Source organism: Zosterops lateralis (genome assembly GCF_965231275.1).
Source record: "Zosterops lateralis genome assembly, chromosome: 6".
NCBI classification, from domain to species: Eukaryota; Metazoa; Chordata; class Aves; order Passeriformes; family Zosteropidae; genus Zosterops; species Zosterops lateralis.
Genome location: NC_139761.1, coordinates 11,696,723 through 11,719,024, shown reverse-complemented (window position 1 = coordinate 11,719,024; position 22,302 = coordinate 11,696,723). Strand labels below are relative to the sequence as shown.

The 22,302-nt window shown below is 37.5% G+C and overlaps 1 protein-coding gene across 2 annotated transcripts in view; it reads right to left on the bottom strand.

The window, feature by feature from the left end:
• BEGAIN (brain enriched guanylate kinase associated) overlaps nucleotides 1–22,302 on the bottom strand; it is a gene marked incomplete at both ends in the record, with an annotated part of 154,820 nt that overhangs the window by 39,462 nt on the left and 93,056 nt on the right. For both annotated transcript variants that reach the window (XM_083862892.1, XM_083862891.1), the window contains 2 exons: nucleotides 12,893–12,959; nucleotides 19,200–19,361. In XM_083862892.1, the coding sequence (XP_083719018.1) occupies nucleotides 12,893–12,959; nucleotides 19,200–19,361 (229 nt within the window). The remainder of the gene's footprint in view (nucleotides 1–12,892; nucleotides 12,960–19,199; nucleotides 19,362–22,302) is intronic.

Below are 22,302 nucleotides of genomic sequence, written 5' to 3'. Positions count from 1 at the left end.
TTTTGTAGAAGGAAGGTTGCAAGCCAAGATGCGAGAAAGTGGAGAGGCTCAGAAAATTTTTAAGAGGACCTTTATAGAAATGACCTTCCTCTGAGATTTCCTACAAGAGTTGAGGCATTAGGAGAGGATGATCAAAGCCCTTAGAGCTCATCAGATATTGATTTAAATACCCACGAGCTTTAGGATATAGAGACATACTTCTGTGGGTGTGTAAAGTCTTTGTTCACTTCAGGTTAAATCTGATCTCTACTTCATTATGAATCCAAGCTTTTATAAATGTCAGTCTTGGTAAAGTAACTATTTTCTTTAATAAAAAACCCTGTTGGAACTACAGGAACAGCTAAACCAGGAATGAGCAAAATATAACTTTGTACCCTGCTAAATAGAGTATGTTTGGAGATGCTACTTGTCATCTATATAACACAATGTCCTCTCACCCCAGCATGTTATCAAACACTTATTGACAATAAACTTGGAGAATCATACCTGGCTTATCACTATATTGCTTATATAGTCTATGTGAAAAGAAAACCCTTTGAAACTCTGCTCATAAATTCCCTAGTGCTGGGCAGCTATCTGCTAATTCTGCAGTGCTTAATAGAGCACAGTGAATATGAAAGCTGTATTTAGAAAAGGAAGTATCTTCACACCCTTGAGAAAAGCTCTGAATACTTAAGTAATGGTTCTTGACTTACTTTTAGTCATTGTGCTGCTATTCTTTCCATGTTGATGCACTGCTTTTAAGAAAACATGATTTTATGGTATAACTTTTTAATGTCTTGGACTATCTGCTCTACTTTAATTTGGAAGTTTTATTTTTAAAGATTCTTTTAAGTGTATTTCTCCTGTAGGACAAAAAGAAAAAACATAGATATTCATGGGGAACATAGGGATTCATAACTTTCATAACTTTGAATTATGGAGTATTGTCACATCACAGGAGCTGAGTATTCATTTCCCATAACTTAAATTCATCTCACCATGTACAGGAAAGACACTGGATAAAGCTGCTTGTCTAGTCACTGGTCAGTGGTAGAGAAGCCCAAAGGATGCTTCTGCCTACGTGCTTAGGCACCTGTTTGAAGGTGGCAGTCATGCTGTAGAGATGTTTCCATCTCTCATTGGAATGGAGGGGAGCCTGGGGTCCAGGTGAATCCTTATACTTAATTAATAAGCTGGAAGTAGGAGACATGAAACTCAAGTTTTGTCCCAGCTTCTGACTATTGCTTCCTTGTATTAATTTTCCCAAACCCAAAAAGCTCATTGACTTCACTTCCATGAGAGAACTAAACCCAATGCACACTTCTCCATGCCTAGGAAGTAAAATATCAAAGTTATTGTTTAAATTATTTCTACTTATAAGGACCCCAGCTGTATTATTACACCTACCTAGTATCTTACAGGTTATTTTCCTGTATCTTTTTCCTTTCTTTACCTATTCTCTATGTTTCAGACCTTATGACTGGTGCTGACTGCTATCAGTCCTTCTTTCTTCTTACTACTTGTACAGCTTCCATTGTATGCAGCAATTTTTACTTCTTCCCCTAAAGTTTTTTAATTATAGGTTTCTAGCCTTTTATTACTGGATGTGAGATTTGTTTTTAGCAAAAGAATGTGAAAAGTGATTGATAAGTGTTTAAAACCTCTTCTCCCAGATGGCTTGGCTCAAAAATAATTTGCAAGATTCACTCCTTTGCATTGGAAACAGGTATCATTGGTTGGGACTTTATTCTGTGTACCAATATCAAATGTAACAAATTCATAGTCTCTCTCTCTTTAGTTACAATTCATTTTAGTTCAAAGATGAGTTCCTGCATTTATCATAATGAAGGCAAGGAGCTTCATGTTTAAGGTAGCATTTTCATAATCAGGAGATTGTTACCATAATTTTTTAACCACTGGTAAGGAGCTCTGTACTGGCTGTAAGAGACCATCAGCATGGGTTGTTAAAGCTAAAGATGACATAATTTTCCCTCCTGTGTGTTATAAACAGTTTTTTATAGAGATTATGCACAACTCTGCAATGTTGTGGTCTGTGACCAACATGAGATCTACCTCTGCTGTCTATTTATATTTGAGTTATATTCAGGACACTATTTTAGAGTTGCCAGGCACAACACAGAGCATTATTCCCAAGCTCTGCAATCCACTTAGTCTATCCCAAACAAGCTGCCTTAACTATTTTATTTGAGGAAGCCTTTTCTATGAGGCTGGCACCAGGGCAAATACACTGCTTATAAATCTCATAGTTTATTACTAGATTCTTAGTTCTGGCATAGTGCCAGCTAAAGAGTCTCTTTTCATACATCTTGGTGGCTTGATTGGTTTTGTCCTTGGCACCTTGATTGTACAGCAAAAGAGAATATTTCTTTTTCACCCTTCAATCCCCTTTTTATTACCTAGGTTGATGCCTGGCTGGTATTGCCAGTTTCACAGGCAGGTCTTTCCTATTTGCCTTAGATGAATACAGCTAAACCAAGCATCTTCTTTTCCTCACAGCAAATAGATGAGGATTCCACAGAACCCAAATACTCCACCTAAAGCCACATGCCTTGCTATCAGCTCTCTTCCTGCTTTCTATTCTGTTTTCCATGTAGTATAGGAAGGCTCTCTGACCAGGATTTGTATGAATGGCTCCTGTCTTTCAGCAGTTTGCTGGGAAGAGGTTTAGAGACAGTAGAGCAAGCTGGCATTAACACCTGTGGGGGACAAACCATTCAAATTCCTCATTCTAATCTCTGAGTCTTTAGAACTGGTTAAATCGGCTTATAGGAGGGTGTATGTAGTTAAAATGTTTAAAGAAGCAGGCAGATTCATGCTTCTTTGGAACTCTCTTCCAAAAGGTCTTCTGGCCTGTATTTCTTCCTCCTTGTGGAATATATTCTCACTCTTTATTCTTTATCTCTGTCTATTTAGCCAAAAGAAAAATTCCTGGAAGTTGAGCAACAGAAAGCGGAGCAAGACCATGTAGTGAGGGTTTATGAAAAATCTCATTGCAGCAGATAAAGCCAATTACATGTGTCACCAAGGAGTAAAATAAGCCCTGTTCAAATGAAATTTCTTGCCTTGACGTTATATTTACAGAGCTCTTGCGTCACTGTAATTGGGAACACTGAGATGGAGATACATTAATATAACAGCATGAAAATTCACAGAGGAGCAGAGCAGGTACTGGGGAATCATCCAACAGGGAGATAATTCTCCAGTCACCCTGAGAAGGGAAGAGGAGACAGCTGCTTTCCCTGATATTGCACGGGACTGTCAGCATCTCTCCTGCCTACAGACTTCTTCCCTCCTCAGTGTGCTCTAGGAAGAAATATGTAACTGGAAAAAATGAAGAAGTGAATAAGACACTCAGACTGAGAAGAAAAAGCTCTGCACTCTCCAGCAGCTTACCAGGGTCTCTCCTGGTTGCAGGATTCCCAGGACTCCAGCCAAGGAGGGAAGGGAACCACTGCCCTTGGGGTGTCTCCAGAGGAGAGTTTTGCTTGCTCAGCTTCCTCCTCATGTCAACCCCATAAGGTCACATGGCTTGAGCTTTTAATGTGAGAAACTTAAGTGAAGGAGGTTGACACAGCTATATTTTGAATTCTTTACATTTTCTTACAAGGCTTACTTGGAGATCTAACCAAACTAACTTCCCTGTTGAGACACCTTTCATTTGCAACTTGAGTTGGGTATTGAATGGCTGCACCCTATTAAAAGAAACTAAATCTACCTTAATAAGATTGATTTAATAATTAGTAACTTAAGCTCTAATTTGCTTTCCTGGCATCTTGTATAGAAATCATAATTCTACTTTACTAGGCATTTTTGTCTATTTCTTTACTGAAATCTTTGATATCTCTCTGTATCCATGCTAGACATTTGAAAAAAAAATTGCTAAAGTATTTAAACAGGAAAGTACCAGAAGTTTTGATAGAAACCTTAAATTATCAGCTAATTTGAGATGAAAACATGCCAATGTTGTACTGTGTTCACTTCAATTAGTCCCTTCATACAAAAAAATTAGATTTTGTGACAAAACAGAACACATTACTACTTTAACATCAACCAATGTTGGAACAAATTTCACTGAAATTACTACAGTTGGTGGATAAAGATCCATTCAGGAAATCATGCTTTAAAAAATGCATTGAGAGAATTGGGCTAATTTTATTAGAAGTTTTAATTCAGATTCTCAGTCTAGTAGTTGGGTAACTGTGAAAGAACTATTTATTAATTTAAAGCTCATACAGCTGATTGATACATGGTAATGCATTTAAGATATAATAATCACATCTTCCTTAATTGAATTGTATTTGCTCAGACAGAGCATATAATTAAATCAAGTCTTTTGTAATCCTTCTCATGCCAGATTATTCTACGGTACATTGGGGAAGAATAGTCAAAAGTGTGAATTAAGTTAATTTAAGCCCATTGAAAAAATCTATAGTCATGTGAAACTTTGGCATATCAATAATTTTCCAAAATAAAGAGATTTATTCTTCCACACAAATGTTCTGCAATAATTAAGAAGTATATAGAGGTAGCAAGACTTAAAATACAACTAGGAAGGAACCAGTTGTAAGAAAACCCAGCAAATTTCTACAGCAGATAGTGAAATCCTTATACTACATGACCAGCAAGTCATTTTAGATAATTGCTCTCAAATGCTGTTATGGAGAATGAAGATATCAGAGGGACAACACAGAAAACAAAGCCAAGACATGTCTAAGAAATTAAAGAAGAGAGGAATGAGATAATGCTTTACTGGACATTTCAATGTAGTTATCTATACACTGTCAACTGCATGATGGAAGTCCAGAGCCTAGGAAGGGTACTCCAAGACCAAAGGATAAAAAACCTGGTGTCAATGAGGGGGAAAAATTGGTCAGAGCTGGAGATGGATTTCAAGAGATGCCAAGGGAAAGACAAAGCAATAAAGGTATTTTTCAGGAAAGAAATATATCCGGCAGCTGAAATTTTTTTAATCACTTTGCTCCTTTACTAAAAGAGCTGTAAGAGGAGGACAGAATTTAGGCATACAGAGGTTTACTTATTGAACACATTTTTCTGATTGCTGAGGACCTTTTGATAGGATAAAAACTATACCAATATAATTCATCTTCAAGATTGGCATTTTTTCTTTTTATGATCGATCAGAGGAATTGAATAAATGGACGTGCTACAAATGTATCTTCTGTGCCCATAACATTTTATACTATCTATTCTACAAAGCAGTGATATGGAAAAAAAGAAAAATCTTATTCTCTGATAAATGAGATGTTACCTCAAATCTGAATTATTGACCTAGTCTAATTTGTCCATCAGAGGTAATTATAGAATTTATCCTTTTTAGTAAGCAACTCTTGCTTCCGATTTTTCTGATTAAATATCACCTGCATCAGAATCTGATTTTTGCTCTTGATTTCCCAGTACTATAATTTTGTTAAAGATAACATCATAGGACTGTAGTGTTTTCTCTGAGGATTCTGATATCATGCTGTCTGGCATTTCACTTGAAGAATGATTTGCTCTTAATGTCATATTCAACCTTGTATTAGCAAAGGTCTTATAAAGATTTGTTTCCTTGACTACCCCATGAAACGCAATTCCATAGCTGTAAAAGGAAAAAAAAAACTTTTACATTGGTGTATAATTAATAACGTATCACAGAAAGAATTCTGTTTCACAAAGTGCTGTCAAGGTTCTGCATGGGAAGTAAAAACATGCTTTTCTTTCTGTGCAAGTGATTTGTAAAAGAAATGCAGGATGATTACTTTTCTTCCTGGTACAACAAGTACTAGTGTTGATCTTTAATGTTTCTTCATGGGGGCATGCCTGCACTGACTGAGCAGGGTATGTCACTTCATACAGCACTTCAGCTTAGCACTGACAACCATAGGAGTTTGCTCCCAATTTGAAATAATGCCAACCTACATGGCACACCCTGTGTAAAAGGGCATCACAATGAAATCTGCTTACACCCACACCTCCTGCTAAAGGTCATCTTGTCACACTGTCATCTTGAAATATTCCTGAGGTTTTCAGTTCAGTGCAAGTCCTGCGTCTAACATGAGCTAAGGGCAAAGGCACCTCTCACTTCTCATTCAGATTTTTTTGAATGCAAATCCAAGCAGAAAATTTAAATTATGAAGAGGGATACATTATCTAAATTCAATGAATGAAAACAAACCTGGCCCTAGGCTGAGGAAGGGTCCTGCCCTTCCTGGCCTGAGTTCTGCTTAGATGTGCTCTTTGGTATAAAATATGGATGAACAGAGTATCACTTCACAGGCTGATTGCTCCTCTAAACAGGAATTAGCTGGCTGCTCATTTTCAAGTGTTCAGGAATTTGCTCCAGGCACTGGATATCTTTTGTGACAAAAAGTTTTTTACCAGTTTAGAACTGTTTTATTTTGCTGACTTAGGACCAGTTCCTTGGGAAACCAGCAGCACTGAGGATCTGTTGTTTATAAATGAACATAATTAGTTCATTACCTAACCCAAATTACAGCAGGACAAATTTACTGGAAGCCAGAGGGTAGTTTTACTTGCCATCAACTTCCTTGGTCTCCTACATTGCAATTGTGCTTGAAAAAGGTGTTTTTCCTATCAGCTTATTAGAAGCCTTTCTAAGCCAGCCAATCATCCTCACAGCCTGTGCTTTCTCCCGGCACTGTAGAGGAAGTTGACAGAATGTGCTTATAGTCTTTCCTTGTACCTATCATCTCCCACATTTCACATCAAGGGCATGCCTTGCCAAGGTGGAGTCCTTCCTGATAATAAAATGCTAAATAAATTATAGCTGGAGGGAATAGAGATGGTGTTGACTGATGCTAATTCCCTGAAGTCAGTGTAATAGTATCTTCTGAGGCTGTGTTAGTGACAGGAGGTTGAAAGAAGAAATGTTTGTTTCTGAAGGAAAAAAAGAAAAAGAAAGAAGTACAGGATTAAATATTACTCCTCCAGTGAGCAAAGAGGATTCTGCTGGAGGTACATGCCACTTGTAATAATAAAGAAAATGTTTTATGATGTTGATGATCCTTCATATCTTTAGTACTGTTCTGTGAGCACAAAGTGTGCAACCAGAAAAAGAGAATGTACTAATTCATCTTTCTCCATTCCTCTCTTGATTTTCACCTCACAAGTCATTGTCTTGTCTCGATTACATCTGTATTCTCTCCTGTACAGATGAAATTAAATAGTTTTGGATTCTGTAGATGCAATACTATTTCCAAAAGCTACTTTTCTTTATTTAGAAAAAAAAATATATATTATGAAACAAATGATCTATAGTGACCTGGACTAAATACTCTAAATACTATATACTAACTGACTACCAGCATTCTGCTCGTATATGCTTGCTTGCTTGCTTTCTCTCTTATCTTTCTCTCTCTTTCTTTTTCTCTCTTTCTTTCTTTCTTTTGCTCTCTGATAAACCCTGTCTTTGTCATTTTCAGTTTATCTGAAATGGGAGATAAGCAGCTGGCATTGTAAATTGGATCTAAAAAGACCTAGGAAGTCTGTTGATATTCTCTGTAGGCAGTGGATTTGGTCAGAGAAGACCTAAAAGTTACTCATATATTTGCTTCTTGATGTCCTTGACCAAGACATGTAACTCTTCTATACCCTGTTTTTCACATTCACAGGTGACACCAGCTTTTGTGAACAACTTTGAGATGTGAAATGCCTGGTACAGAACACCAGGCTTTTCAGGCTTATTCTTGTTCTTGCGTTCCCTGCCATTGTGGTAAATTTGCTGATAATCACAAAGGATGGAGGAACTTACGAGAAATAGGTCAAAGCCACCCACATCCCATATATATATTCTGTTAGTCAGTATGGTGTCCCAAGGGGTCGTCCTGAGAGACAGAGACCAAACCATGGAGATCAGAATGAAGAAAATGATCGAAAACCTCAGGCAACAGAAATGCACATCAGTGGCCAAGAGATAAGACACATTAAGAAGGAGTTTTGCTGTCATGCAGCAGAGACAATGCTGGAAGTGAGAAGTGCCCAATGTCACTTCACAGCTTCCTTAGGTTGCTCAGAGAAGATGTCCTACTGAGGGGGTAAAAGAGAACAGAACAGTTCCATGCCTTTTGGAAAAATGGAAAATAGTTTCCACAACAGTCTCACATGATGTCATATCCATGTAGAACAATTTGGGAGTGGCTGGGCTGCCTTAGGTGTCTCTTGGGACTGGGCAACCGTCACTAAGCACATAACAATGGAGCAACAATGGGAGGTGAATCACTGTTCAGAGAGAGTGAAAGGACTGAGGATGTCTGAAAGCCTGTGCTCTGATGCTCATGTTCCCAAACTATCCAGGAGAATTCATTTGTTTGACTGCAAAACCTACTCAATCTGAGCTTGTGTGGTTCCTACAGGTGTTAATGTGTGTAGGTCCTATTGCCTATTTGGCAATATTTTTAACTTGAAATATGAGTGTGAAAAGAGTTAGTGAGAAATTGACATCTTTAGCACAAAGTGCCTGTAAGCATAAAACCATGTAGCCTTAAGTCCCCCTAGAAATGCACTTTTTCAACTGCTATTTTTATAAATTACTTGTTTCTGTGCCATTTACGGTCATTTCCTTCCTTAGAAATGTTATTTTGCTGTTTAGTCCACAAAGCACAAACCTTCTCTGGCTTCTGCCTTAACTAACCAACCAGTATAAATTTCTCTTGAAATTCACAGCTGTCTTCACTGAATGTGAGTAAATGAGCCTGCCAGGTTGAGCTGACTCTAAACTTTCTTGTCTTTGGGATGCAAATCCTTTTAAGTATATTTAGGTCATCTCTATTTCATTTTCATGGGACATGGGGGAGGGGGAGAAATTTCTTCTTCCATAAAGGAAAGAAAATTTAAAAAATGTCTTTAAATCACTCTGTTCAAAGTCACTATCAAAATCATCATGTTCCATTCAAGAACCCAAGGATGCTGGGCTTCTGTTACTATATTTGTGTGAGAAAAAGGATTTCTCTCCATTGTGTTCATCTTGCACTTATGATTTAAACCATATTGGGGTTGTGACTGGTAGGTATCATAACAGAGTCATGTGCAATCTAGTCACTGGTTCAAATTCCAAAGCCAAACCTCTGGTGCTTAGATGTTTTTAAAAACTGAAATTGTTCATCAAATTCTTCAGCACTTCCCATATTCTTTACCTTCTTGGCCTGGATATCCAGCAATCTGCTTCTTTTAAAATAACATTTCCCTGACACAAAGTCTCAGAGCACCACTTAAAACTGCCCAGTTCATATTTAATTCATATTTGGATTTCCCCAACTGGAAATGCTTAAGTATATATTATGGCCAGCAAACTTGAACCCCACAGATATTCAAGAGCTGGATAAATAACTCTTAATAACATAGAGCATAAAGTATTTTCTATACCTCTTAGTCCTCCTCCAACTCATAGGCAGAGGCAGAAATGGGATAAAAATCAGTGCAATGCTCAGAAAGTGCAGCATTTCAGACATGATCAGCCTTAACACAAATCCCTCTTTACTGCTGGTTTATATAATTTCTTCCAACTTTATGGCAGAGTCACACTCCCAGCCTGCCTTAATATAAATGAAAAACCAGACTTTGATGTGTAATATTGTAAAAGTTCTATGGTAAAAATTTAGCTGTAAATTTTGTAGATTTTTATTGTAAAAATGTAAGAGATGATAAAATGTATAATGCACTGTGTGCAGAGGGTTGGTGCTGGCTTTGCAGAGATGGGAACCAGAGCTGATGCCATCCACCAGTCTGTCTGTCGAACTTTGTAAAAAACACGTATTTTAGAGTGTTTCTGGATAATAAGGTCTCCTGTGCTCTTTGCAGCTGGATTTCTGTGATCATGTTTTCAAGAACATTCAAAATGCAGATGGGGGAGGAGGAATGGGTGCAATTTTCATTAGCAGTTGGGTTTATTAAGCAGCTATTATTAGGCACCAGTTCTTCCCAAATGAGGATACCATTAAAATGTGGCTTATGGTATTAAAGGTAGAACTACAGAACTAACTGCAACCAAAATTCTTAAAACTTCAAAAGCTTTTTAAAATGCATTGCTTAATTCCAGAAGGATCATACAGAGAATACAGCTGGATTGAGATCATATAAAGGATTTCTTAACTTGTGGCTGGGATGACTTGCAAAATCTACTTGTAACTGCTGTTTGTGAGCAGCAGAACTATGGCAGAGCATGCTCCAAAAACTCAAACAAGTGTAAAGGAAAGCAAAGATTACTGATGACAACTGGAACTAAATATCATAAAAAGTTATTTGATTGAACCATGCTGTGACAGAATTGCTCTGCAAAATGTGAGGACTCTGCTTAGTCTTTCTCCACATCTTAATGGAGAAAAGAGTTATAAAGATTAATTATTTAGGCAGACAGACTGTATATTTCACTTCTTAACCAGTGCTTACAAGACTAAAGAAATTTTCTCCGGCTGAAGACACTTACTGCGGTAAGAACAGGAGTTTCATGAGAAGTGACAGCAGAATTTTAACTCTGTGCCACATTCCTCTACTATTCCATGTGTTTAGTCTTACCCAGTTTAATACAGCAAGCTCTCTCCTGATTTCAGGATTGCATTTTTTGGCACTTAGCCAAATCAGACACCATGTTTCATATTTTATATTTATATAAAACTTGTATATCACAAGTTCTGATGTGACAGAGGTTTCAATTGGATACCATTTCCTGTGATCAGAAGTGTGTTTCCAAATATTTTTAAATATTTTATGGATTAGCACCCAAAAGGAAGCAGAAACCTAGAAGAAAAGTAACTGCTACATCAGCTTCTTTTCTGTGACTGCTGATGAATTAATGATTATCCTTTTACATCTCTTATACCAATAGCAGGCATGAAAGGCTTTAACATTCAGGATACCCAAAAATGCTGGAAAAGGGAGGTCACAGTGGAATCCTAGGTAAGATACAATGAGCAGGGACCAGTCACTGGGAGAGGGGGAATTGTGACTCACCTGCTAGGGCAGGCCTTTCTTTTTCTAGTTGTTGAATTTGAGCCCACCAAATAGTCAAAATGTGTAGGTATGTGTATATATATATGTGTGTGTGTATTTATACAGAGGGATGGGGTAGGGGAGAGAGGGAGAAAGTAAATACATGGTTTATATATTTGAATTTGTGTAAGAGTAGAGAAATCAAAAGTGTTTGATTTTAGAATGACAAACAAAACTATTAATACACACAGCTGTTCCTCCTAAGATGGAAAGGGAGAGAAGGGTATCCCAGAGCCCAGTCCACAATAAGCTATCTATTAACCAAACCAGCTGTTATTTAATTTCACTGTCTCTGAAGTATTGAGGGCTTTTGGAGTGCTCTGAAAATCAAAAGGTTTGACTTATCTGAATCAGACACAGTACTTCCTCCTCTTTTTCCTTTTAGTAGAGTTTCCATTTGACATTTATTTTGTTTTGTGTCTTCAGTTTCAATATTTCAGAAAGCAAAGGAGTTAAGTGGTATACAGAGCCTGATTGATCTTCTTGAAGCCTCTAAAGCTATCTTCAATGACTGTCATATTAGTGGGATAAAGAAAGGCACAGTGTTCCATGGGACTGGTGCTCAGTTTTTCTGTGCTGTGCTCTGAAATAATTTCTCAAGGATTTAACTGGATGCTGAAACAGCAATTTAAAAATTCTTTGCTTTGATCTGAAATATCTGATAAAAACACATGGATTTTCTGGAGTCTTTCTTTCTGTGTTTCTGTGTTTTTATTTCATTTACCAGCCTGAATGACTCTACTTTATTTATCTTTTATGGTGCATAGGTAATAAATGTTGGGCTACAGACGAAGACAAAATCCTGAAGTGATTTGGGCAAAAAGAAAAAGCAACAAAGAAAGAGTGGGAAAAAAAAGCAATAACCTGAGACCAAATGTTATTTATGCTTTTACAGTGTTAAAACATATATTTATGAACAAATGTCAGCTAAAACCCAGCTGTGATTTTGCCCTGTTGTTAGCCAGTTGCAAAAGCTCAGTCCCCTATTCATTGTTAGCTATTGAAACAGAATTGTGGCATAAGAACAATGGCCTTTTCAAACATTTATTTATTTCTAAAGGCTGGTGCCTGTCCTGAATGTTACTATAGCATGTGCATACTCAAAATCCACAATGAATTGTTCCACCCAGTCCGAGGTGCTCATCCATGCAATTGCCACCTGAGATCTTTGGAAGTTCAAAACTGTCATTCTTTCCTCTCTAAACCTTATCCTCACATTCCTTTGTCGTTTTACTCCTACCAGTAAGCACAATGTTCTAGCAGCAGTAGCAAAGAGCCAGGGCACCAATGGTTTTGCCATCTTTTTGGCATCTTCAAGCTGTTTAGAATCAGTGGTGCTGTGCCTTGCAATGTGGAGCCCACAAAGACTGCAGTGTTTTCTTCTCTCAGTTATTAATTGGTCTCTGACAATGACATTGACTTTGTGGTGGCAGACACATGCAGATTGGAAATTAATGTACTGAGCTCAAGAGTTACAAAAGAATTTAAAAGTTACACTATCCAAGCTCCATTAAACCACTTCATAATAGTTGAGTGGAAGTATCTAAGAAGCATGAGAAAACCTTGGATTACCTTATTTAAATTTGATACTTAATGAAAACATAAATATTTAAAACCCATGAAGTTATTAACTAAATTAACCAGAATTATTTTAAAGGTACAATTTACTCAGCTAGATCATCAGATCTAGGCAATCTCTATTTAAATTGGTGGAGCTATGTCATTGTACACAGCTTGAGCTCTTTATCATGATATCTTTTCTAAGCATAACTGCTTTTAGAGCTTGAGGGTGTTTTTATGACAGCTACATACATGCTTTTCCAATGACTTAAGAACCATAAACCCACATTTAATATATTAAAAAAAGGCATTTATGATAACTTACCATTCTGTAAAGTTTATCCTCCAGATCCTGATTAATTCTTTGTAAGGCTAGGTAATTGTTTTGTATCCTAAAACAAAGATGATATCATGTAACTGAATGCATTTCTTTTCATGTTGTTTGTTACCTGTATTTTCACATCAGTACAAAATCTTGGCTTGCACTACTTGAATTCTATTTGCTTATCACTCCTGTTACCAGTCAGCGGTTCCTTTGAAATGCAATTACCACCTGCTTCCTAAGCAAACGTCCAAACTTCTTTGTCATATTTTCTTACTATATTTAGCAGCAAATTCCAGCAGGAAGTGAAGATATGTTGGTCGTTCTGCACTTGTGTGCAGACACACATTATAGCCTAGGAACCCACACAAGGTAATTATAGTTTTACATCAGGCTCAAGAATAGTATGTAAGAGAGGAAGCTTGAGCTCTAGGCTTAGGCAGCACAAAAAAAGATTTATCATGAAATTACAGCAGAATCCTAATGACTGTAGCAACATGTGGGCATCAACATGTGACTTAGAAGAGAATATTTCTTCTTTCAACAAAGGTTCAAAAAGTTGCCTATTTTTTCCAGGAACTATATGTAGATTGCTTAGCTGAGACAAGATGGGTATTTATTTTTGTCAGCACTTAGGGACTGAATGAACTCACAAAATGAGGCTTCCCTACTTATTCCAGAGCAACACACCAAAGAAAAGTTTCAGCCTGCACATCTTTAGATTACTTAGATGGTAACTTTGGTATTGTAATGAACAAGCTGCACAGCCTGTGGGAAAACTATTGGTATTTTGGTAGTCACTGTGGCTTTCTCTCTACAGAACCTAAGGAGGATTGCTCCTTGTTCATTAGTACCCATCACCTCACTACAATGTATAACAAATGTAAAGCAGATGTTAGAAGCTCATCTGTGAAAGATTTGTCTGGATAAATCTATATGACTGTACTGATCGATAGATCAGTATTTATTTCCAGCAGTGAGAAGATTTTAGATAATGTGCAAATGTTTTCATTGTAAGTGTGAACACAGATGTAATCCACATTTATAAAGCAAAATGCACTTCCTCTGAGAATTCTGGATTTGGGTGTAGTTTCTTTGGTTATCAGGGTGGGACTGGGATTAAAGAAGTCTCTTTGTTTATCATTTGGTTAGGAGTGGCTGCTGAAACTGGAATGAAGATCTGATTTCCAAACATGCCGTAGTTGGGAATCAAAGGGTCCAGCCCACCCCTTCTTGGCAATGTGATGCTTATCTCGGCTTCTGTTGCCATGGAGATTTTCTTTCCACTTAAATGATCAGAATTCTCCATTCAGAGCAGGTCAGTGTCTTGCAATGCCCCTTTTAAGGGATGCAGAGCTCTGGCTGGGGCTCCCAGCATTGCAATGACATCTGCTGCATGGACCTGAGAGAGGATGTCTGTGCCAAGGAGATCTGCTCTGTGGATATAATTAATGACATCCCCATGGGTGAACCTCCTCAGGGTGCTGAGGGTCAGCCCACAGTCAGAGCAGCCATTTCCAATATGCATTGCAACCTGGGACAAGTCCCAGTGTTGCCTATATTTTACAGAGCTGATGAGCAGAGACTTCCTTTCTGCGAGAAGGATCTGTGGGTAAATTGTGTTTGCTGAGGTGGTCACCCAAATGGGCTGAAAATCTCTGAGACTTGTACTGTGAGACTTGGTCAACACTCACCAATTCTCACAGTGCTATTGTGTTTGTGTCCAGGGGACTTAAAGGATTGACTGAACTTCACAATTCTCTGTGTTGCCCATGCTCCTCACAGCATTTACCACTAAGCCTCTCTATAGACATTGATTTGTGCAGCTCTAGGTTTTCTTGGGATTTTCCCAGCTACTTAGCTATCAACACAACAGAGACAAATCTCAGAGTACTCTGTACCCATCTTTTCATGGTACAGAAGAAAGCAGAGATGATCTTGATACAAGAAAGGTTAAAATGGCTTTGCCTGCAGCTACTCAGCACAAACATTTTGTTTCGCTGGTAAGTATGCACACCATGATGCAGGAAGAAAGGATTTAGGTAAGTAAAATAGTGTCTTCTGGCTGAGCCCAGAAGTGCCCCAGCATCTCCTTTGTCATGGTTTATTTTTTTTGTCTAGTAAAGCAAAATAGAATAGGTTAAACTTTCTTTGCACCCAGGAAATTTGTGGTTCAAGTGGAGGTGGTGTAAAAACTGATTTAAACATTAGCACTTGCAATGCCCTAAAAGCTTTCATGGGTTCAAAAGCACTTGCATAACTTCCTGAAAGTAAAGGGGAGAAAAAGTTGGTTCAGGGATTTTCTAGCCCAGATGCCCCCTGTACCACAGGCTATTCTGCAGTGGTAACTGATGTGGGCAGCTCAAAGGAGACCCTGAAGGTTCCCTTTCCATAACTTCGAGACCATGAATAAAACCAGCAGTAGCAATTCCTGCTTGGATATCAGACTTATAATGGTAACAATGGGTTTGCTCCTCAGCTTCTGTTTTCACCTTTTTCTCTTGGTATGGATGATTGAAATGTTAATTATCATTAATTATTTTTCAATGACAACACTTTCATTCAAAGATGGTGGTAGAGGATTTTGCAAGAGTTTGTCACAATCTGCTTCTCTCTTTGTAGCTTCTTTTGCCTTTGCCCATTAAATTTTTGCCTGTTGTATATTTAGGAAAAAGTAGCCCACAAACTCTAGTTCTCTGACACATTCGTTTTGCACTGACAAAATGACCACCTCCCAGCACAGTCTAATGAAATCTATTAAAAAATCCACAGTAAGAAGGAAGCTGAGCTCCAAAAAAAGTGTTTCTATTGAGAACAGTATGCAAAGGTAGTCAAAATAAGCACAAACACATACACATGTACACAAGCACATACACATGCACGTATATGCATAAACCCCAAATCGGAAATTCACTGTGCCAAAAGAAGTGTCAGCAAATGTAGGTGGCAAGGAGAGAAATGGACCCAGAAATACATGGAAGAAAGTGTTAAAGTGATAAAAGAGGAGCAGAGTCAGATCAATCTTTAGGCAAAACTGTAAGATAAAGGGAAGGGGAAGTAAACAGTAGGGAAAATTATTCAAATTTGAAAATGTTCTGATGAGCAAATGGTAACTTAACCTTGTTTGCAGAAAAAAATACACCCAGATGGCCTGAACAGTGTGAAGTATTAAATATTTTAACCTTGTAAATCTGGCTTTGAAAATAAAACAAAGGATGGTCTTCCCTATGCTGCAAAACTGCTCTAAGGATAAACTCACCTGAATTGATAACCTATTATCCTGTGTTGATGTATTTTTGTGTTGTTCATGTTCATTAGGAGATACTCATGTGACTTCAGGTGCACATATGTGCATCCATTAAAAAAAATGTTTAATTCTTGACCAAATAAGGGCCTAATACAAAAATATTCTGACCATATTGAAGATGTCAGCTGTCTGTGCTCTAATCCACCAAACAACACACTCCTCACTAAACTGCAGATTACCACTGAAGAGGGAGTCTGCAAAGGCCTCCATTTCTCTGCTTCCACTCAACCTCAAGCTCTCTTCAGGCCATGAAATACATCTAAAATAAAACTTAATCTTGGGCTGATTTTCTTTAAAAAAGAGAATTTCTTCTGGAGTGTAGTTAGCTTTGAAAAGTGACTCTTGAAAGAGTAGCTTCTTGTTAAAAAAAATTATATCTCTGTTATCACAAGTTATACCAACATGCTTGTAAAAACAATAGTTTTTCCTTCAGGATTCCTGTTCAGAACACCCCTTCAGTCTGTGAAATGCCTTGCTTTTGGTGAAATAATTATATGTGTGGGCTAATCTCAATGCTAAATATATGCCTGTATGGGTTTACTTCTCACGCCTTAAAATAACTCTACTTTCTGTTAAAATATAGAATGGGGACCTCATCAAATTGTTAGCCAGGGCAGGCTCTCAAGGAAGAAACTCAAAGTAAACTTTGGAGTCCAGATGTGGTTCCAAGTTTGTATTTTGAATTTTTTTTAGATTTTAATTTATAAAAGCTGTGCTGATCATGTCAGATAAGGGACCAGTGTGAGGAATATGAAATCCCCTCTCTTTTCAGTCACTTTTCAAAGCTGAACCTATGCTTTACCATTATTACTTTCAAATCTAGTTAGCACTGTTCTCCCACTGAGAAAAAAGAAAGAGGCCATCTCTAAATGTTTGTAGAGAGGTTGAAAACTTGATCATTAAGCCACACAAGTGGCCTTCTCCCTTGAGTAAAAGTGGGGAGGTCTGGCAACAGCACAGGCAATTGTAGATAAATTAAGACAAAGACTTTTGGAAAGGATTACAAAAGGATAGTCATTCAGGCCCTTGGAAAAAAAAATGCACTTTGCAGAAAAGGAAATTTAATAACAGAAATGTTCTCCAGTGTATGAGTGGGATCTTGTTACACAAGGCCTGTTTATTTATGGGGGGATGAATTTCTCTCCCTGTGTGGTGAATAAAGGAAGAGACACATAATTGAAACTAATTCTACTTCATCATTTTTCCCACATTGATTTTCCTCTGTGACATGTTGCTGACAAGCTTTTGGATGACAGGTTTTTTTCAATCATCCTTCTCCAGGTTGACAAATCTAGATGTTCGATTTGCAGGATGCCTTGCTATTCTCAATAGAAACATTTTTAAAGCTCACCTCGTAAAACATTTTTGGCTTCCATTATGATATGTCTTCAGGGGAGTAATCACCTGCCTGAAACATAATTTTTAATATAAGTTTTCTTCATAATATGGTACAATGTTCTATTAGAATATTGGAAAGTCAGTTCTGCTAATGTGATATTCTGAAATGAGTGCTAGAGTTGGCTGTGAGCCCCTGGCCTGAATTTCAAAGGGTGCTTAACCCATTGGTGCCCAGTGTAGTTGATAAGAGGCTTTCTACTGACAAGGAAGCCCATCTGTTTTAACAGAAGTAGGATGGTCAGCCCTCTGCTGCTTTATGGCAACTGCCCAAATTGATATTTCAAGAGAAAAGAGCACCAGTGCTCCCTGTCCTGGGCTTTATTGAAGCAAAACTACATCATGAATGAAGTCACTTTCAGTGGCTCTGCTCTAAGTGAAAAGATAGGAAAATTATTGTTGATAATAAAACTATATGGAGAACCTCCAGACTGCTCTTGATAGACGTGTGCAGATTTCAAAATCACAATGACATCTGCATATTTTATTTTAATTTTGTGAAGCATCCCCAGTTAGAGAAACATCTAAGTTATAAGACCACACCAGGCTGTTTCCTAAATTGAGATCTTACAGACTGTTTATCCATTCTGTTTAAATTTTGCATAAAATGTTTTGGTTGACTCAGTTTATTGGTGGTTTCTGTCATTGTTTTGGTTTGTCTTTTGCCTTCTTCAAGGAATGAAAAATATTTCTTTGAGTATTGCCCTGGAATGATTTATTCTGAATTTCGTTTTGAGTCATCCAATGAATTAATCAAATAGTTCCATTAAGGTATCAGTTTAAGAAAGTCTCACAAGACATGCAAATACATTCCTGCATAAGTGGATAATTCTAGTTTCAGAAGATTCATTTGAAAACAAATGAAAAACTGGATATTAAGAATCATGATAAATTTTAGGCTAAGTCTATAGACCATTTTAATCAGTGCCAGGAATGTCAGGAGTGCCTGCTTAACATAATTTATCATTAACATTAACTAGGCTCCCAATTTTCAACAGCACTGTATCACAGCTACAACAGTTTTAAATAAAGCTTTTCAGCATCATTCCATTCTGCTTGAGACCAAAAAGGAAATTATTTGCTGTACTATAATGCAAAATGCTTTAATATTATTTCAGTTGAACATAATCTCAGCTTTGAGTGATGGAGAGCAAAATTCTGTTCTCTTGTATCAGTGCAATGAAGTCTAAACAAAGAAAATGTGCAAAGTCATTAAAAATATTTGTCTGTATATATAGAATATAAATAATATAGGTGTATGTATATATATATATTTATAGTGGGTTTATAACCTTTGTATGTGTAATGCCATATGGCACTACCCCACATGTATGTTTATACATAAATAGTGTGCTATTTGCACATATATAGGTGTATTTCTATTTGCATATTTGTTTTTAGTACAGAGACATATCATATGTAAATAACTTCATGTGGCATGCAGTATATATTCAGGTAAATGAAACCTATATATTAAATACAAATCACAATGTGTTATCAATAAATAATAAATCATGCATGCCTTCACCTGTGTTTGTTTTTACTTACATACGTCTTTAATGCAGTCACTTTTAAAATTCTGTTTATTTCAAAAAGTTCATTACTAACCTTCTCAGTTTTTCAGTTACTTTTTCAAGTTCCTCCTGAGCACGTCTCAATTCTATTTCAAGATACTGACGTGTAGAATCAAACTCCGTTTCAAGCATTTCCAGCTTATGGGTAGTGTACGATAGGCGCTTTCGTAATTCCCCCTTCTGTTCTTGCAAAGTACTAGAAAAACAAAGACCACAGCTGTAGAATTTAGCTGCTCCCAAAAAGCTTTTCATGATCCACTCTTTGACCAGTTCCCTAGAGTATAGCTTGGCCTCAAGCCAGAAAAGCGTGCTTAATTTTTTACTGCACTTTGAAAATCTTCTGATTCAGGCAGCTGACTATCTTCCATCTGTCCTTTCTGGTGCATTTATTGCTACTATCTCATTATCCAGAATGGAATATGTTGTGAAAGAATCTCCATTAAAATACAAAACACAGTCTAAAGTTTGGTTTCACACAGGACCTTCCATTTAGGATTATTTTACAATAATATGACTGAAGCAGCAGGTCTCTATAGAGCAGCAACAATAAACTATGCAAAAATATTTCCTTGCCTAAAATACAAATTATAATTCTCTGGAGGAAGAATTTTTCATCTTATTTGATTCCTTTTTTCACCCCAGTCATTTCCACAGAGATGCCAGAGACCTTATTATTCAGCATTTCATCTGGAGAATGGTAATCTATTAATAATATCACAATTTTAAGGTTCTGGATCTTTCCCTTTTCCCCCCCACTTACTTGGGAGCCAAGGCTTTCCAGACTCAGGTGTAATCCCTAATTTTTCCACAGTTCTTTTGCTAAAGAACTTATGCCCTCATTGTAAATTATTTTCAGTTAGAGTCTTAAAACTAAGCATGAGATTCAGGTGAGCCACTCAGCATATGCCTTAATTCTTATCTGCACAGCAGAGATTTTGTATCTTTGTCTATTTAGTTTGCAAGCTCTTTAGTCCTCTAGCATTTTTGCAAGTTGAACAGCAGCATGGGACTCCTGCCAGAGCTGGGATCTCTGGAGATGACTGGGACTTGGATCATATACTGCAACCTCAGTGTGGAGCTGATCTCTTGGCTCCAGGTGGGACCTCTGAGGCACTATGGAACTGGGGTCTTCCATCACCTGGACACAAAGTGCATTGTGAATTGCTGTGCCTTTTTTTTTTTTTTAATCATGTGGTAAAAATAGTTCTTCAAAAATGAATGGCAAATCTTGATTCCTTTTGATGTCAAGTGAGTGCTGCCATCAGTTGAAGCAGAATAATGTTTTGGGTCTTTAATTAGACAAGAGAGTTGGGAACAACATGTCAGTCTTCAAGGAACACTTATCTGAGCTGTCTGCAGTGTGACTGGCTTCTCTTCTGCAAGCTGTGATAGGAGCTCAGTAAGTTAATGCAAAAGCCTTACAATTGCTGCTTGCTTGATCCATGCAGCTTTGAGCTGGGGAGCAGCCGAATGTTTTGCCAACACGACGCTCTATTTCAATTGCACATATTGCGTGGTTACAGTTATACTTAGATTAACACTTGTGGTTATATTCTCTTAAAATAATCTAATTCAGACATTTAATGCAGCCCCACTTAATATAACCATTTAATTTTTATATTTTGCTTGATGAATTGAACTTTGAAGTTATCTAGGGAACTGAAAATCTATGCTGCTCATTTTTACATATCTTCATTGATGATGATGCCACATCATGCTACCTTTCACTGGCTCTGTTTCTGGCCTGTTCCTGCTACTCCTCTGCTCATCTTGGGAAAGAAGAGTAGTCAGTGCTCTTTCCTCTAGCCTGGAAACTCAAATTTTCTGCTGTGAAGTGGCAGATACAGTGTCAAAACTGTTTAGAGTGAAAGGAGATATGATCTTAAATCTTCTGCTGCTCTAAAAATCTAACCATTCGGATTTGTACAAAAAATAGACAGTAGGTCCTCCAGCTATGATTTCGGATAAAAATGCCCAGGCTGAGGCTGCTGGACAAATGCAGTTGAAGTCAAGCCAGATCAGGGAAGGTTAGAGCATCCTGCTGCCCTGAGAAGTTTCGGACACAGGGAGCATAACCTTGTGAGGAAGAGGAGCTATTGGCTACAAATATAATGGTTATGCCAGGAATCTTTAAGTAATAGCTGGAGAATGCTTAGTAAAACAGGAAAAAAAGGTAAAGTTAGTCACGTCCAATAACTTTGTTTTCTGCTTCCTCATGAATGTACTTCTTCCTTTGGGTATAAATTGTGAGAAGATTAAGCAGGAGCAAAACCCTTGACTCCTCAAATGAAGTTGCTTCTGCAAAGACCAGTCTATGTTCTTAGTGCTGTGTAAAGCTTAATCCTGAAGTGGAAGACAGTGCTGGTCTGAGATGCCAAAATGTGCTTTCAGATTCAGCTCTGGACAGTTTGGTAGGTTCTGGCAGGATGAAGCATATGCCAGAAGGATAAACTTTCAGGTCACTTTCTCCCTTGAAGTTCACTCGGAAGTATTTTTATTCTTGAATTCTTAGCTTTCAGAATGAGATTATTCAATCCCTTAAAATCAAGACTATTCTAGTGAGGTTCAGTGAAACAGTCCATTTACATGGATTCTTCCACATGATGTTTTGGGTAGTAAACCATAGGTGTAACTTTGTTCAAAAAATGAAGCAACTCCACTGATTAAAGCATAACTTAGGCAGCTTCAAAGATGAAAGTTATTCTCAACCAGCAAACCATAATTCTGAAAAGATCTACTCATTCCCACCTATGCTGCAGAGATGGAGTGACATTTTTAAACTCTCCCAAACCTAGGAGAACCCCTCCTCATTGTGTATTTTGTCATTTGATACAGCTGACTGTTTTTAAGAGGACATATAATTTTTAGATAGGAAATAATCCCTGATTTATGATGGGATTATTTAGGATACATTAGGAGATGCATAACAGTGAATCCTTATTAAAATACAAGTTATTAGATGGAAGGGCAAGAATTTTAGGAGGAAAAAAAACTACATTCTTACACAAATATGCTGAGTGGCAAAACACTTACAGTCACCTTTATGGAAGAAGAAAAAAGAAAGAGAGAGAGAAAAGATCCGAGCTGGGAAAGTGTTAAACCGTCTGCTTTAATATCCACCTTGAGTCAAGCAAGTT